This window comes from Triticum aestivum, chromosome 3B (assembly GCF_018294505.1).
Source record: "Triticum aestivum cultivar Chinese Spring chromosome 3B, IWGSC CS RefSeq v2.1, whole genome shotgun sequence".
In the NCBI taxonomy this organism is placed as follows: Eukaryota; Viridiplantae; Streptophyta; class Magnoliopsida; order Poales; family Poaceae; genus Triticum; species Triticum aestivum.
The window spans coordinates 597886173-597905193 of NC_057801.1; the positions used below are offsets into that span (position 1 = coordinate 597886173).

The following is a 19021-nucleotide window of genomic DNA, read 5'->3' on the forward strand; positions in this document are numbered from 1 at the left end:
AAAGCTTCAGGGATGAGTTCCGTCAGCACGACGGCGTGGTGACGATGATGATGTTCTACCGGCGCAGGGCTTCGCCTAAACTCCGCGATGATATGACCGAGGTGGAATATGGTGGAGGGGGCACCACACACGGCTAAGGAACGATCCGTAGATCAACTTGTGTGTCATGGGGTGCCCCCCTGCCCCCGTATATAAAGGAGGGAGGGGGGAGGCCGGCCGGCCCTTGTGGGCGCGCCAAGGAGGAGGATTCCTCCTCCTAGTAGGAGTAGGACTCCCCCTTTCCTACTCCTACTAGGAGGGGGAAGGAAGGGGGAGAGGGAGAAGGAAAGAGGGGGGCGCCACCCCCCCTCCTAGTCCAATTCAGACCATAGGGAGAGGGGGGGCGCGGCCCACCCTAGCCGCCCCTCTCTCTTTCCACCAAGGCCCATGTGGCCCATTATCTCTCCCGGGGGGTTCCGGTAACCCTCCGGCACTCCAGTTTTCTCCGAAAACGTCCGGAACACTTCCGGTGTCCGAGTATAGTCGTCCAATATATCAATATTTATGTCTCGACCATTTCGAGACTCCTCGTCATGTCCGTGATCACATCCGGGACTCCGAAGAAACTTTGGTACATCAAAACTTATAAACTCATAATAAAACTGTCATCGTAACGTTAAGCGTGCGGACCCTACGGGTTTGAGAACTATGTAGACATGACCTAGAACTATTCCCGGTCAATAACCAACAGCGGAACCTGGATGCCCATATTGGTTCCTACATATTCTACGAAGATCTTTATCGGTCAAACCGCATAACAACATACGTTGTTCCCTTTGTCATCGGTATGTTACTTGCCCGAGATTTGATCGTCGGTATCCAATACCTAGCTCAATCTCGTCACTGGCAAGTCTCTTTACTCATTATGTAATGCATCATCCCTTAACCAACTCATTGGTCACATTGCTTGCAAGGCTTATAGTGATGTGCATTACCGAGAGGGCCCAGAGATACCTCTCCGACAATCGGAGTGACAAAACCTAATCTCGAAATACGCCAACTCAACATGTACCTTCGGAGACACCTGTAGTACTCCTTTATAATCACTCAGTTACGTTGTGACGTTTGGTAGTACCCAAAGTGTTCCTCCGGTAAACGGGAGTTGCATAATCTCATAGTTACAGGAACATGTATAAGTCATGAAGAAAGCAATAGCAATATACTAAATGATCAAGTGCTATGCTAACGGAATGGGTCATGTCAATCACATCATTCTCCTAATGATGTGATCCCATTAATCAAATGACAACACATGTCTATGGTTAGGAAACATAACCATCTTTGATTAATGAGCTAGTCAAGTAGAGGCATACTAGTGACTATATGTTTGTCTATGTATTCACACATGTATCATGTTTCCGGTTAATACAATTCTAGCATGAATAATAAACATTTATCATGATATGAGGAAATAAATAATAACTTTATTGTTGCCTCTAGGGCATATTTCCTTCAGGACCTGGTTGGGCCTGCGGACACCACAGGTGTGTTTCCAACCCCTAAAGTATGACAAGGCCAACACGTTAGAGATTAATCTAAAGAAACGCGAATGCAAAATGTTAAAAAAGAGTAAATGCACTTACTTCTCCCCATTAGGCGCAATCAACCACCTCTGATCGTGGGTCGTCGGCACGGGCGGAAGCTTTGTACCACCACGCTGGTAGACCTTCTTGCCCCCTTCAACCAGATCGCCCTCGCTATAGCTATCATCAGAAAAGGTGTCCTCACCAGCATCAGCATGGCCACTAGCCTCCGGAGCCCCTTGGGACGAAGACTCTGGGACCGGAGTCTCCTGGGGTGAAGGCTCGTCGGCCCGAGTCTCAGGAGACGAAGGCTCAGCGGCCCTAACCTCGTCGGTCCAAGGCTCGTGGACCGAAGTCCGAGACGGGTCCACGTCAGACGGGCCTCCCTCAGACGGAGCAGTCCTGTGGTCGGGGGAATCAGCTGGGGGTGGCAGCAAGGAAGGCGCAACAGCCTTCCTACCTCTCCCGCCGCCACGTCCACCTCTAGCACCCCTCTTTGTCTTCCCCTAACCTCTCCCGGCTGAAGAAGAAGCGCCCGCCGGTGGTGTCTGCATATTGTCTAGCAGCACTCTCCGGAGGTGCTGGGGTGGAATGTAAGCACCCCTCCCAACACACGCCGAGGAGAAGGCTCAGAGCGCTCTCGACCCGCACCCACCATCTGTCAACACCTGCAATGAAAAAAAGTAAATGAAAATTAGTACAACATAAAAAAATTGCATACCTGACATGAATAATATGTATATAATTCAAGTGTATCATCATCATGAACATAAGAAAGAATTGAATACCTAATAACATGAACTAATTAATAATATATCGTGTCGGGGTGCTGTGTCGGGGTCGGGGGTGCCGTGTCGGGGTCGTGGTGCTGTGTCGGGGTCGGCGGTGCCGTGTCTGGGTGTTGTGTCGGGGTCCGGGGTGCCGTGTCGGGGTGTCAGGGGTGTCGTGTCAGGGTTGGGGTGTCGTGTCGGGGTCGGGGGTGCCTTGTCGGGGTCGGGGGTGCCTTGTCGGGGTCGGGGTGTCGGGGTCAGGGGATCGGGGTCGAGATGGAAAATGCTCGACCCCTCGGCGACCCTCAACCCCTAGGCACCTCGATCCCTCGACCCCTTTTCCCCTCGACCCTCAACCCCTCGACACCTCGATCCTCGACCACTAGACCCTCGACTCCTTTTCCCCTTGGTCCTCGACCCCTCAACCACTCGGCGACCCTCGACCATCGACGACCCTCTTTTTCTACTTTTCCTAAAAAAATCATCTTCTTCTTCTACTTTTTTCATCTTCTTCTTCTTTCTTCTTCTTCTTCTTCTTTCTTCGACGTCTTCTTCTTCTTCTTCTTCTTCTTCTTCTTCTTCTTCTTCTTCTTCTTCTTCTTCTTCTTCTTCTTCTTCTTCTTCTTCTTCTTCTTCTTCTTCTTCTTCTTCTTGTTGTTGTTGTTGTTGTTGTTGTTGTTGTTGTTCTTTTTTTCATCATCTTCTTCTTCCTCTTCTTATTTTACTTTTTTTTTTCATATTTCTTGTTTATTCTTAAAAAACAAAAAAAACTAAACTAATTAAACTAAACTAACCTTTTTCCTCTTTCCTTTTCCTTTTCCATAACACACTTCACTTCTTCAACCTAAACTAATTAAACTAAAAACCCTAAACTAATTAAACCTAAACTAACTAAACTAAAACCTAAACTAATTAAACCTAAACTAACTAAACTAAAAAACCTAAACTAATTAAACCTAAATTAATTGAACCTAGGCCTAATCTAATATCTAAAAAAGAAAAGAAAAAACAAAAAAATAAAAGGAGGGGTGGCAGGGGCTCACCATGGGGGGGCGGCGACGGGGTGGGGAGGGGGCGGGGTGGCGACGGGGCGGGGAGAGGGCGGCGACGGGCGGCACTCCTCGGGGCGTCGGTTGGCAACCAACCCGCAGCTGTGGCGGGAGGCGGTGGCGGGGATGCTCGGGGGGAGGCAGGGAGGGGGCGGCGACGGGGCGGAGAGGGTGTGGTGGCGACGACGCGGGGTGGCAGGGAGGAAAGAGGAGAGGAGATAGAGAGAGAGGGTGATGGTTGGGGCGCGACCCTGTTAAGTCATTTTTGAAGCTTTGTCGTCCGCCTCTCCTTTGCCATCTCAGACGGCAAAGAAGGGCCCCGTTAGGGTTTGATAGCCAGTGGGACAAACCCCCTCTTTGTCGTCTGCTAGCAGACGGCAAAAAGTTGGCTGATGGCAAAGCCTACCTTTGTCGTCCGTTGCCTCTTTGTCGTATGCTTTCTGGTGGCTAATGGCAAACCATTCTTTGCCATCCACTAGCGGATGACAAAGAGGGGGCATACGGCAGATTTGCTGATTCCAGTAGGGAATTATGGGGCCTTTTTAGGCCTGTTTGTTTTGCTCTTCTGACGACCATGGTGTTTTGGACTTTTTAGGTTTGTTTTAGCTTTTTAACGCAAGCCAACCGACAACCATGAAGTGTCGAGCAGGTCATTTTAACTTGCGTGTCGGGTTGTTCTTCAAACCCAGGCTTTTGGGTTGGCACAACACAACTCTTTTATAAAAAGGCCAACACAGGACGTGTCATGCTAGGTCTTATATAATCAGGCCGGTCCATATGGAATATGTCAATAGTCAACAATTTAGGTTTGAAGCCGATACTCAATAATTCTCGTGGATTGTTTTTAGATAGCATACATGATTGGAAGAATTTCCTTGCAACATTGCAATCGCGAGGCTAATTATGTGGCGCACAATGGATAACATATTCATTTATTTCCAAATGTATCTTCTAGATGATGATAATGTATTATGGGTCATGATGATCTAGTGAGGGATCACTTTCGTCGAATGCATTATATCATGCTTCCTATTATAGGCGCAAATTCTGGATGCACCGAGATCTTTTCAACACCATTGCAAAAGCTAAGGAGAAACATGATCCTTTGTTTCAATCAAGAATAAATACAAGGTAAAAAGCAAGTACAAGTCCATTATTGAAGATTACCCAGCCGTGCGAGTCTTTGCTTTATGGATGCCTCGCCGATGCCATTGATGACTATGTTTGCATTGGGGAAGATCTCGTCCTGGAATGTTTGAGACGATTCTGTGATGCTGAGATCGTAATCTATGGAGTGTAGTACTTGAGGGCCCCCAATGATGAAGATACTGAGAGGCCCATGGCAGAAAATAAAGATATGGGTTGCCCCCTGGATGCTTGAATCAATTAACTGTATGCGTTGGACATGGACAATTTGTCCCGTGGCATGGCAAGGTTAGTACAGAGTGTATTTTCATGATCCAACTAGCATTCTTAAGTCATTTTGCATCACATGATCTCTGGATTTAGTACACATAATTGGATGCCTAGCTCTCACAATGATCTCAATGTCCTCTCACGATTTCCTCTTTTTGCAAGGCTTGTTACTGGTGACATATCCACCTTGCAACTATGTTGTCAATGACAATGAGTACAACAAGGTATACTACCTAGCCGATGACATCTATCATCCATGGGACACTTTTTGTGAAGACAAGCCACCATCTTAAAGGCAACAAAAAATCTCACTTTGCAACTATGCAAGAATTTGATAGAGAGCTTTTGGTGTGTTTGGATGGCGCTTTGTGATTGTCAGTGGGTCTGCTGAGTATTGGAAGTCTGAAACCTTGTGCAAGATCATGACAATATGTGTTATCTTGCACAATAAGATCATCGATGATGAGATATAGGACCCACAGGACTTTCGGTATATTTTCAATGGAAACTCATGGAGCTGGAACATAACCCAAACAGGATTTAAGTGTTCCTCCAATCACATAAACTGGTCGAGAATAGTCAAGCTCACAACCGACTTCAAGAAAATCTTATTGAGCACCATTGGCACCTCATAACACTTGATTCTTGTGATGAATCTTTCGGATTCTTATTAGTTCATTTCGACCATTTATTGTGTTCATATTTGCATGATTATGTTTGAGAACATAAACTTTGTTATGTATTTCAATTGTGTGTACTTGAATTCTGAAGTATTGAACTAATATGTTGTGATAATTTTTAAAAGGGTTGGATGAATTAGAAAATAGTTTTTTAAGGGATTAAGTTTTAGTGGATCTGCTAGTTGAGAAAAAGTTTAACGACCTTTTTTATCTTTCTAGGACAGAAGAGGATGAATTTTGGACTCTTAGGACATGGAATCTGCGAGAGATGCTCCAAATGACGTGAAACTTGTCTGTAGGGCAGCTCCAATAACACCCTTAGGGTTTAGTGCAGTCATAGCAGTACCGAGGCCTTCGTTTCAATAAGAAAACTAGAGCCATAGATTTAAGATATCAATAGGGAGCTCACATTTGCTCCAGGGGTGTTCCTGGCATTCGTAAGCGCTAGAAGGACAACTGGCAAATGAAATTGTTCACTCTAGGAAGCCCTTTTGCATGAAGAGTTCTCCAGCCCCCCGAGTCACAAACACCCCACTCCTGACCTTCTGCATCGGCAAGAAGGTCCTGATACCGGCAAAATGAGATCGTTCCTCTATGCATTGCCACCTCCATGAATCAAATGGTAAAACCGTAGTAGAAAAGCTTCACTAATCCACCTATATGAAATTCACTCCCCTTCTCCTTCTAGCCACTACAAAAATATTTTTAGATTACCTACAATCTGGATTGATTTCTTCAGGGAAAATCACAAAACAATTTTGGGGGGAAATTGTCGTGTGGAAGCTACTTGATATTCACGCAAAAATCAGGGTGATTTGCATGGGCAAGAACACCCGGTTTGCGGCTGTTAGGACAACAAAAAAAGAATGCAATGATGGAATATCTCCTAAACAAAGATCCGTTTCCATGGGAAATAAAGGGGATTTACCTAGGGATGTTAGTAGTGGTAGAAATAATAAAATTTCACATCAATGAACTAGTTGTCCGGTTGAGAAGATGCCATGACACTATGTGCAAATAAACTACTAATAGTTGACATTCACTTGCTGAGAGATTTAGTTGTTATGCTACCAATGGAGTACCCCTATAATGGGTGAAACTGCGAAAGGCAAAACATGTGGATTTTTCCATGGGGAAGGGGGTGGAAGTTGCCATGCTCTAGTTAATGAGACTGCCACAAGATTTGAAACTAATGTGTATATATGTAGTGCTATTTAAGTTTGCCATGGAAAAAAGCATATTAAGTTTGCCATGGCATGTATATAGATGTAGTAAACTTTAAGTTTCCATGGTAAAAACATCTTAAGTTTTGCCATGAAAAAATAAAACTTTGCCATGGCATGTATATATATGCAGTGCGAAAAATAAATTGCCATGGCATGTTTGAAGCTGTAAAATAAATAGATAAATATAGACAATAATATTTGGCATGCTATATGAAATGCAATGGTGTGTATAAAATACAAAATAATTGCCATGGTGTAGATTTTAGTGTGTTACCGAAAAAGAACATGCAAAGTAAAATTTGCCATACAAAGTAAAGAATGTATGTCAGCATGATTTTAAAAGTTGCCATCATTCTGTGGTCAGAACACCCCCTTCAACAAAGGTTAGCACTATCAGAAAATAAGTGATATTCTTTTGATGATAAATTTACCATCTTATGCAAACTAAAATTGCCACCAATCTAATAGACTCATACATAGAGAAGAACACACAAAAACATACATAAAAAGTTGTCATGTGTTCATTAGGAAAAATGGTGTATAGTTTTCTATGTGCCAATTCCAAAAATATAAAAAAACAAAAGTAACCCTTTGAACATGGCAAAAATAGAGGATTTTTGTCCTACACTTGCCATGTGTCAAGAACAGAATTATTATCTATAAAAAGCCAATGTCGAAGTATGTGATATGCATTTTGCCATGGTATATGAAGACTTTTTTGGGCATATTTTAAATAAAATTGCCATAGTATATATAATAGATTTTCCATAGGCAGACGACAAGATTGGCATGGGTACATAAAATAAAATTTACCATGGTGTTTTTATTTGTCCGAATCAATGTGACATTTAAAAGTAAAACTAAAAGAAATAGACATGGAAAATTTAGGGGGAAATGTATTATCGGAAAAGGCATGGAAAATTGTTGCGAAATTTCTAAACTTCGGATGGCAAATTAATAAAAGTTTGAAGTTATCACATGGAAATTTACAAAAATAAAATACATTTTTTGTACCAGTTACATGCCAGATTTACAAAATAAATGTTAAAAAATGGTCACCATGGCAATTTTATGAATTTGATTTGTGTAAAACAACATGACAACTTTTGGAAAAATATTGTAATAATCATTTGGCAAAAATTACAAAAAAAACAAACCACACACAGACAAAAGAAACACAAAAAGTTGCCATGGTCCTAGTACTTTAATTTTGAAACTTGGTTTATCAGAGTTGCCATCAGTGTGCGCTTGGATTTTTCTACGTACGGGGTATCTAGACATGTTTTAGTGTTGGATATATCCGTGTCTAGAAAAATGTAAGACAAGCAATTTGAGATGGAGGTAATAAATGATATGAAAAAACAAATTTGAAAAATGCCATGGCAAAACACATCTCAATTAAGCACACCAATATGATTTAAGTTGCCATAGCGAAACTCATTATCAAGTTAGTATGTCCAACATGATACTCTACTTGCCATGGCAACAAGAAATATGTATGAAAAATATTGTGGCAAGACATCTTAATCTATACCTACTGATAAAGTACGAAACACTTCTACCTTCCAACGTCGCGTCTTTTTTTGCAGACCCCCCCCCCCCCCAACTCTTACTTAAAATCAACCCGCAGTCCCGGTTTACGTGATTCTAGAGATAATGTTTCACTATTTTTGGAAAGTCCCTTGCATTTCCCTCAAAACAACCCGCAGGTTTAAGTGACTCCAGAAAAATTGTGTGTTGTTTGCGGAAAACATCCTGACATTTGGTTTAATTAACCAGTAGTACATACCATATGTTTTTTAAAATAGTCATACCTTTTAAACCGTAACTCTGATTTTAACATATTATATATAAAATTTGATTAAAAACATTGTAGAATCTGAATATGATGTTATTTTACCCGTTAACCCGAACCAACCTGTGGTTGGATGGTTAGAGGAACCGTGGTATCCCCAACCCACCAGGGTTCAAATCCTGGTGCTCGCAGAGACGTTCCCGTCGATGATGAGGTGCTTACGATGACTTCGTAAATTTCAAGATGATATGCCGGTTCAATCTTTCAGAGGTGCTCATAGGGGTAGGGTGTGGGTGTGTGTTCATAGGGATGAGTGTATGCGCGTGTATATGAGCGCTTGCTGTACTGTGTTTAAAAAACCATTTAAAAATGTTATTTAGGGCGATGCCTTAATCATAGTGTAGTCCCGGTTTAAGTGATTCCAGAGATAATGTTTCACTATATGTGAAAAAACCCTTGTAGTTTCCTCAAATTAACCCGCAGTCGAGGTTTGAGTGACTCCAGAAAAACCGTTCGTTGTTTGCGAAAAACACCCTAACATTTGGTTTAATTAAGCCGCAATACATATCATACATTAAAAAAAATAGTTCATATCTTTTAAACTGCAACTTCAATTGTAAAATATTATATATGAAATTTGATTATTTTTTATAGAATTCAAATATGATGTTATTTTACGTGTTAGCAATTAAAAAATGTTATTTTAGGGTGATCCCTTAACCAATAGTGCACGATCCGCCTCTCTTTTGTATTGGTGTAGATCCGGATTGTAAATGAACACCATAGTAATTTTAGATCGGATACAAAAGAAATCATTTGTAACAACACATGGATGCGTCGGCAAAACCTCGCACGGGAAAAAGGAAAGCAAATTTCTCATGTTATGTGAAGAGAAACATTTTAGAATTGACCACATTCAAACACACTGTGAGTGTGTGAGCATTGATGCCACCATCGACGATGATGGAAGGAGGATAAGCGGCAACACAAATGGGATGCTGTTTTCGAATAAATAACATGGATCTATTGGAGTCTTGAGTCACGGTTATTAGATAGGCCCATCTGAACTTCGTGTAGATTTACAATCTTCCGGATCAAAGCCTATGTAAGAGTATTCGCAAAAAAAAAAAATAGCCTATGCAAGAGTACACCATTAGACGGGGCCGAAATCTCTGGAACAAAAGCAGAGTATCCAGAGATAGATAAAAAGCAGGGACTTTGCAAAAGGTAGCGAGGGTGGCCAGGGAAAAATCATAGTCAGCTTCCACCCCCACTTATAACCAGCCGGCAGCGCTAATCTCGTAACAAAATCCACCAATAGGATTCTAAACTTTATTCCGGGAGATTTTTATTCTATCTCTCTCTTTCCGCCGCTCCGCCCGTGCGTTCGGCGCAACAGCAAACCGATCGCAATGCCTTGCGTGCCAGCTCCAATCTCCTAGCCCCGCCGCTGCTCGCTCTCCAACCGCAATCCTCCCCCGATTCTTCCGAGTTCAGTTACCACTGCCCGTACCACCACCACTACTTGAACCCGCCGCCGTCAATCTGCGTCGGGGGTTTAGCAGCTCCGCCCGTCCGTCCCCAAAGGTCCGCCTTTTCTCCTTCACCAACTCGCAGTGAAAAGGAAATTCCGGTTCCATCTTGGGTAGCAGAATTTAACTGGCGCCGCATGCTCGCCGTCGCCGACGATGTGACCCTGTTTTTTTTCTTCTATCGATCCTCTCGCCGGCGGCGCAGGGCCTAAATTTGCGGCGTAGTAACTTGGGTTGTTTCGCAGGTCCAGCGGCGAAGAGTAAAGGAGCCTGCCCGGATTCTAAGCGGCGGGATCGGATTCCATCCCTTGGATAAATTGCCACCGATCGGCTTTTTTCCTTCCTTCCTTCCGCCGGTGTGCCGGTGCGACGGCCGGGTAGCGAGAGGGGAGGTCCGAGGATAGGTGGAACTAGAAGGCCGGTACTACTGGCTCCTCCGTTTGGTTTGCAGGGGAGGGGTTCAGTCAGATGGGGGCCATCATGTGCTGCTTACGCGGCCGCGGCCCCGGCGACGACGCGCCTGGCTGCTGCTGCCTGCCATGGCCTTTCCTGAACAACGATCGCAACAACGACAACAACAACACCAATCACAACTCGGTATGCTTTTACCTATCTGTTTGTTTTGCCCGTCTTGTCTGGAGATATTTGGTGCAGTTGCGGTGATATAGACATGTGATGGATTTAGTCATGGTGTTGGTGAAATGCACGGAACTTGTGTTGCGGAGTGGCAGTTGGTGGGTGGATTTTCCATGTTCGTGATCCTCGCATTCGGCAGTCATGTCCCAGGATCGCATTGCCGTGATCTCAGAATAGCAAATGTTCATTATTGTGTTCATTTAATTGCGTAACTTGTAGCGGCTAACTGTAAATTAGTAGATATAAACCATGAACGGATATTAGTAGTTTGCATGGAGCCTATCCAGTTTTATTACCCTGAGACTTGTTTGACAGTCAGTTCAGAGGTGCTATTCTCAGAAGTTGGAACTGGACAACTCGGTACTGAATAAGTAAGATACTAACACCCAACTACAAATGGTCTGTCCGTGTAGCTTCAAAATTATTACAGTACTAAACAATTTGGTATACTTAATGATGTCACATTTGTCCAGAATAATTGCATGTTCTGTCTGGACCTTCTGTTTCAGTCAGCTGCTATGCACTAGTACCATCTAAATGTTTTATCCCCCCACAGGGCCCTCCTGCTCGTCAAAGAGCGAATACACGGGTTGCGCCTGTTCAGGGAAGGGTTCCTCCTGCGGGTTCACGGCAGGATGATTCAATGAACACCTTCCGCTGCCCTCCTAGGCCTTTGCCTTATGATGATCCTCAATTCAGACATCAAACGGAGCGCCACCCGCTGGTGGCAGGACGTGACAAGGCTTCAACACAATCCCAGAAATCTAATCTACTTGAAGAAAGCAATGATGCTGATACCAGATCAACTTGTGCCGATGAGAAGGCTGATGGATCGTCCCTGAAAGCTGAGTCGGGAGGTAAAAAACTCGGGGGAGCTAAGGTCTGTGTTCCTTCTGATTGTGAGGATGACTGTCCAATATGCCTAGAAGGTCAGTGAAAACAATTACCTGTTTTACAACTCCTTCAATATTCAGAATTGCAGCATCTTGTAGCTCAGTGGGATTTAAAATTTACACTTCGCATATAAAGTACTCCCTCTGTAAACTAATATAAGAGCATTTAGATTACTAAAATAGTGATCTAAACGCTCTTATATTAGTTTACGGAGGGAGTACACGAGAAAGAGAGCATCTGAAACATTCTTGTGTCAGTTGCAAAAATATACGTATTTGTTCATTTTAATCATTATTGTTAATGAATATGTCTTAATTAATCAGTTCTCATTGATAGCTAGTTTGTTACCCTTTTATCAAATTGCTGCCACGTACGTGAATACATCTACTCTGGCAATGGTAAAGGAAAACAAATGTAGCATTCCATAACCCTGATATTATATCCTTGTACTTTGTGCACAGTTGTTCGCTCTTCTTGTCTTCTGATTGTTTCTTATTTGCAGAGTATGATTACGAGAATCCAAAGGTAGTGCTTCAGTGCAACCATAATTTCCATCTTAGTTGCATTTACGAGTGGATGGAAAGAAGTCAATCTTGTGCTGTCTGTGCCAAGGTATTAAACTTCTACCTAAAACCCCTTCTTTCACCTGAGAAGGGAAGCATTAGTTGGTATTTGATCTAATCTGGCAAAAATCATGTCAAACATTTTGACTGCTGAACTGCTCCATTGTAGGTAATGTTGTTTAAAGAGGACCAATAACCATGCTGGCTGCAATTCTTTACACATACTGAAGACCCAGGACTGAATCGCTTAGGTTGTGTACATAGCACGGTGAAATCATGTCGCTAGATTGTTTGCTGAAACCTCTAGCGGTGCGAAGATTCGGCATTTCCTTCTAGAGCAGACAATTCATGTTTCTCTTTTCTCCACGAATTTGATGATTTCTGCCAACGCACACCTGGCATTTTTCAAACTGATGTTACTTTGGTGAACGGTGGGTGATCGCATTGGCTTGACATGCTCAAGTATAATACTCTGGAAACTTCACAAGTTACATCCACTTCTTTGCCAATAGCTATTTTGACATCATTTCAACAGCTTCCATCTAGAACCATGTAGTTCGAGAATCAAGATGCAGTGTATGCTCACCCCTAACATATCGTTATTATTGAATGAGTAGTACATGATTTATCACAAGTTTAGGAAGTTCAAATTCAGCATGATTTATCAAGTAGAAACAGAACTGAGGTTTCTGAGACTTGAAATCACTAATTAATTAGGGGATACCCCTTGGAAAGGTCAATACCACCTCCTCTGGTGGTGACAAGTGGGCATGTGCACCACTTATCGCAACCACGGAGTTTTGGTGGGTTTTCTCACCTCGCGCTCGAGGATGTGAGGTTTTCTGTTTGTGTTTTTTTCTTAGATTTGTTTTTTTCAAAATGATTTATCACTCGAACCGCGTGTCCAAATCATCAACCGCTTTCACCGCTGTGCTTCTCGCGTCTAGGTTTTCAAAACTCGATCCATGTTGATAGTTTTCGATGAACATTTTTTTCTGCAAAATCTATGCTCCAAGCTGTACTAGTCCGTGCTTCAAAACTGACTAAAATGTGCTTCAAACAATACTAAGGTGTACTTCACTTTTTTTGTGACCCACAGTCGCTTTTTCACACGAGTAGCACAATGGGTGCTTCACATGAAAAACCAAAATAAAAGAGCCGGAGATAGAAAAAACTGCAAATAGAAAATACATAAATAAAAAACAAAGATATTGTCGAAAGTATTAAACTTCTACCTAAAACCCCTTCTTTCACCTGAGAATGGAAGCATTAGTTGATATTTGATCTGATCTGGCAAAAATCATGTCAAACATTTTGACTGTTGAACTGCTCCATTGTAGCCTGTAGGTAATGTTGTTTAAAGAGGACCAATAACCATGCTGGCTGCAATTCTTTACACATGCTGAAGACCCAGGAGTGAATCGCTTTAGTCAGTGAAATCATGTCACTAGATTGTTTGTTGAAACCTCTAGCAGTGCGAAGATTCGGCTTTTCCTTCTAGAGTAGACAGTTCATGTTTCTCTTTTCTCCACGAATTTGATGATTTCTGCCAACACACACCTAATATTTCAATTACTTTTGTGAACAGTGGGTGATCGCACTGGCTTGACATGCTCAACTATGATACTCTGGAAACTTCACAACTTGCATCCACTTCTTTGCCAATAGCTATTTTGACATCATTTCAATAGTTTCCATCTAGAACCATGTAGTTTTAGAATCAAGATGCAGCGTATGCTCACCCCCAATCGTATACTAATGGAAAATTACGGTTGTAATGCGTCATTCGAGGTCTCGCAAGAAGCTGTAAATCATGATTGGGAAAAAATTTGTATCACAAGTTCACAACCTGACGATAATGCTTGTGAGCAAACCAGAATCTGAACAGGTGCACAAATTGCAGTTTCTCAACCAATGCCGGCCCATAGGCCGGGCAAAGAGGGGTGGCCGCCCTGGATCCCAAAAGAGGAGGGCCCAAATATTGAACATGATACTAACCACTATACTATATCTGTAAGTTCAAAAGGATGCTACATACAACAACAACAACAACAACAACAACAACAACAACAACAACAACAACAACAACAACAAGAAGAAGAAGAAGAAGAAGAAGAAGAAGAAGAAGAAGAAGAAGAAGAAGAAGGAGAAGAAGAAGAAGAAGAAGAAGAAGAAGAAGAAGAAGAAGAAGAAGAAGAAGAAGAAGAAGAAGAAGAAAGCATTTAGTCCCAAACAAGTTGGGGTAGGCTAGAGGTGAAACCCATAAGATGATGCCTATATAATGATCACTGCATGGATATCGTCATGACTATTTGAAGTTTTATCAATTGCCCAACAGTAATTTGTTCACCCACCGTTTGCTATTTTTCTCGAGAGAAGCCACTAGTGAAATCTACGGCCCCCGAGTCTCTTCTTTAATATATTTGCCTTTGCGATCTATTTTCCTTTGCTTTTTATTTTCAGATCTGTTAAACCAAAAATACAAAAATACAAGATTTCTATATTTAATCCATATAGAACCTTTGATTTTAGAAATTGGCAAGAGCTCTTGTATACACGAGATGAAACCAAACATCAAGATGAGCATACCAAATAAATAAACTTTATGTAAGGATAACTGAATTGGCGATATGTTTATGTTCATCGATGATTGGTGATATTTATCATGCATATGTTTAACTTATTATGGAATCTAACTTGTGACACATTTCCAGATGATACATTTTATACTCAAACATTCTATAAATATGAATATATAATAATACACTAGAAACCGCTATTATTAAGATATTAGTTGAATATTATTCTTTTGAAACCTCTAATATGATATTTAATGAAATTAACCTATATATGAAGCTATACAAATATTTAAAGATGACTTATGCTACATCACTTGATTCTTAAACAAAGTGATCAATGACAAACGTTACAGCCGATAACCAAAAAAATTCATTAACTATACAAACTAAGTTCTATGGTTAATTAAACCAACTAAATAATAAAATTTAACTCCTTAATATTGCAGTATAATAAAAAAGTATAAAAGTTTGGTAAATAAAAATTATTTATTTGATTTCACCCTGGGTCATAATATGTTGACTAACAAAGATCGCACGATCAAAGATTAATAAAGATTAAGAAAGATCACACAAAACTCCGTGTACACGCTTCCCACGATTCCAATCCATAGGACAAGCGGAAAATAAATCGCACAAGCGAATGCATGCGAGCCATCGACCTTGCCTTCCCGCATTCACGCGTCATTGAGGATCTTCTCCTAATCAACGACCATGCACCGTCTGCAGTCAGAGAGGGTGCGCGCTCTAGGCCCTGCACTCTCACATCGTTGACGGGCCCGGTCGTCTTCTTGTCATTGGACTCAGTGCGGTCGAAGAAGGGGTTTTTGGTGCGCCGCTCCAGGTGTAGCTCCACCTCTGCGTTCTCCCTGTCCCCTATCTTCGGACTAGGGCTGAAATGGAGGAGGCTGATACGTCTCCAACGTATCTATAATTTTTGATTGTTCCATGCAGTTATATTATCATTCTTGGATGTTTTATAATCATTTTATAGTTATTTTATATCATTTTTTGGTACTAACCTATTGACATAGTGCCAAGTGCCAGTTGTTGTTTCTGCATTGTTGTTTACATCGCAGAAAATCAATACCAAACGAAGCCAAATGCAACGTAACTTTTTGTGAATTTTTTTGACCAGAAGATATCCAGTGGGCCAAAGAAGTACCAAGGAGGGGCCCCGAGGTGAGCACAAGACACCTGGGCGCACCTGGAGGCCTTGGCGCGCCCTGGTGGGTTGTGCCCACCTCGGTGCCTCCCGCACTGCCTCTTTGCTCTATAAATACCCCAATATTCTAGAAACCCTAGGGGAGTCGACGAAAATCAATTCCAGCCACTTCAGAGTCCAAAACCACCAGATCCAATCTAGACACCATCACGGAGGGGTGCATCATGTCCATTGGTGTCTCTCCGATAATGCGTGAGTAGTTCTTTATAGACCCATGGGTCCGTAGTTATTAGCTAGATGGCTTCCTCTCTCTTGTTTGATTCTCAATATAATGGTCTCTTGGAGATTCATATGATGATGTAACTCTTTTTGCTGTGTTTGTTGGGATCCGATGAACTTTGAGTTTATGATCAGATCTATCTTTATTATCCATGAAAGTTATTTGAGTCTTCTTTGATCTCTTATATGCATGATTGCTTATAGCCTCGTATTTATTCTCCGATATTTGGCTTTTGTTTGGCCAACTTGATCTATTTATCTTACAATGGGAAGAGGTGCTTTGTAGTGGGTTCGATCTTACAGTGCTTGATCCCAGTGACACAAGGGGAACCAACACGTATGTATCATTGCTACTAAGGATAAAACGATGGGGTCTATTTCTACATAAATAGATCTTGTCTACATCATGTCATCATTTTTATTGCATTACTCCGTTTCTCCATGAACTTAATGCACCAGATGCATGCTGGATAGCAATCGATGTGTGGAGTAATAGTAGTAGATGCAGACAAGAGTCGGTCTACTAATCTTGGACGTGATGCCTATATAATGATCATTGCCTGGATATCGTCATGATTATTTGAGGTTCTATCAATTTCCCAACAATAATTTGTTCACCCACCATTTGCTATTTTTCTCGAGAGAAGCCACTAGTGAAAAATCTACGGCCCCCGAGTCTCTTCTTTAATATATTTGCCTTTGCGATCTATTTGCCTTTGCTTTCATTTTCAGATGTATTAAACCAAAAATACAAAAATACAAGATTTCTATGTTTAATCCATATAGAACCTTTTATTTTAGAAATTGGCAAGAGCTCTTGTATACATGAGATGAAACCAAACATCAAGATGAGCATACCAAATAAATAAATTTTATGTAAGGATAACTAAATTGGCGATATGTTTATGTTCATCGATGATTGGTGATATTTATCATGCATATGTTTAACTTATTATGGAATCTAACTTGTGACACATTTCCAGATGATACATTTTATACTCAAACATTCTATAAGTATGAACATCTAATAATACACTAGAAACCGCTATTATTAAGATATTAGTTGAATATTATTCTTTTGAAACCTCTAATATGATATTTAATGAAATTAACCTATATATGAAGCTACACAAATATTTAAAGATGACTTATGCTACATGACTTAATTCATAAACAAAGTGATCAATGACACACGTTATAGCCGATAACAAAAAAAATCATTAACTATACCAACTAAGTTATGTGGTTAACTAGACCAACTAAATAATAAAATTTAACTCCTTAATATTGTAGTATAATAAAAAAGTATAAAAGTTTGGTATATAAAAATTATTTATATGATTTCACCCTGGGTCATAATATGCTGACTAACAAAGATCGCAAGATCAAAGATTAATAAAGATTAAGAAAGATCGCACAAAACTCTATGTACATGTTTCCCACAATTCCAATCTATAGGACAAGCGGAAAATAAATAGCACAAGCAAATGCATGTGAGACATCGACCTTGCCTTCCCACATTCACGCGTCATTGAGGATCTTCTCCTAATCAACAACCATGCGCCGTCTGCGGTCAGAGAGGGTGCACGCTCCAGGCCCTGCACTCTCACATCATCACTGGGCCCTGTCGTCTTCTTGTCATCGAACTCAGTGCGGTCGAAGAAGGGGTTTTCAGTGCGCCGCTCCAGGCGTAGCTCCACCTCTGCGTTCTCCCCGCCCCTATCTTCGGACTAGGGTCGAAATGGAGGAGGCTGATACATCTCCAATGTATCTATAATTTTTGATTGTTCCATGCTGTTATAATATCATTCTTGGAGTTTTATAACCATTATATATATTTTTTGTACTAACCTATTGACATAGTGCCAAGTGCCAGTTGCTGTTTCTGCATGTTTTTTACATCGTAGAAAATCAATACCAAACAGAGTCCAAACACAGCGTAACTTTTTGTGGATGTTTTTGACCAGAAGACATCCAATGGGCTAAAGAAGTACCAAGGAGGGGGCCCGAGGTGAGCATAAGACACCTGGGCGCACCCTGGTGGGTTGTGCAGACCTCGGTGCCTCCCGCACCGCCTCTTTGCTCTATAAATACCCCAATATTCCAGAAACCCTAGGGGAGTCGACGAAAATCAATTCCAGCAGCCACAGAGTCCAGAACCACTAGATCCAATCTAGACACCATCACAAAGGGGTGCATCATGTCCATTGGTGCCTCTTCGATGATGCGTGAGTAATTCTCTATAGACCTACGGCTCCGTAGTTTGTAGCTAGATGGCTTCCTCTCTCTTGTTTGATTCTCAATACAATGGTCTCTTGGAGATCCATATGATGTAACTCATTTTGCTGTGTTTGTTGGGATCCGATGAACTTTGAGTTTATGATTAGATCTATCTTTTTATCCATGAAAGTTATCTAAGTCTTCTTTGATCTCTTATATGCATGATTGATTATAGCGTCGTATTTCTTCTCTGATATTTGGCTTTTGTTTGGCCAACTTGATCTATTTATCTTGCAATGGAAGAGGTGCTTTGTAGTGGGTTCGATCTTATAGTGCTTGATCCCAGTGACAGAAGGGAATCGAGACGTTTGTAGCATTGCTACTAAGGATAAAACAATGGGGGTCTATTTCTACATAAATAGATCTTGTCTACATCATGTCATCATTCTTATTGCCTTACTCCATTTCTCCATGAACTTAATACACCAGATGCATGCTGGATAGCGATCGATGTGTGGAGTAATAGTAGTAGATGCAGGCAGGAGTCGGTCTACTAATCTTGGATGTGATTCCTATATAATGATCATTTCTTGGATATCCTCATGATTATTTGAAGTTCTATCAATTGCCCAACAGTAATTTGTTCACCCACCGTTTG

At 41.5% G+C, this 19021-nt stretch overlaps 1 protein-coding gene across 1 annotated transcript; it reads left to right on the forward strand.

Annotated features, from left to right (window-relative positions):
* Positions 1 to 9778: 9778 nt before the first annotated feature.
* Positions 9779 to 12614, forward strand: LOC123071183 (E3 ubiquitin-protein ligase At3g02290). The gene is made up of 5 exons (XM_044494694.1): positions 9779 to 10085; positions 10276 to 10627; positions 11223 to 11595; positions 12063 to 12172; positions 12293 to 12614. Exons 2-5 carry the CDS (start codon positions 10499 to 10501, stop codon positions 12317 to 12319), a joined length of 639 nt encoding a protein of 212 aa, XP_044350629.1. The 5' UTR covers positions 9779 to 10085; positions 10276 to 10498; the 3' UTR covers positions 12320 to 12614.
* The last annotated feature ends 6407 nt before the right edge of the window (positions 12615 to 19021 follow it).

Bases quoted from the DNA above. Each gene is read 5' to 3' on its own strand.
- LOC123071183 (XM_044494694.1), top strand. From the start codon at position 10,499: ATGGGGGCCATCATGTGCTGCTTACGCGGCCGCGGCCCCGGCGACGAC. The intron at 10,628-11,222 runs GTATGCTTTTAC...ATCCCCCCACAG, and splicing joins ACAACACCAATCACAACTCG to GGCCCTCCTGCTCGTCAAAG. The intron at 11,596-12,062 runs GTCAGTGAAAAC...TCTTATTTGCAG, and splicing joins CTGTCCAATATGCCTAGAAG to AGTATGATTACGAGAATCCA.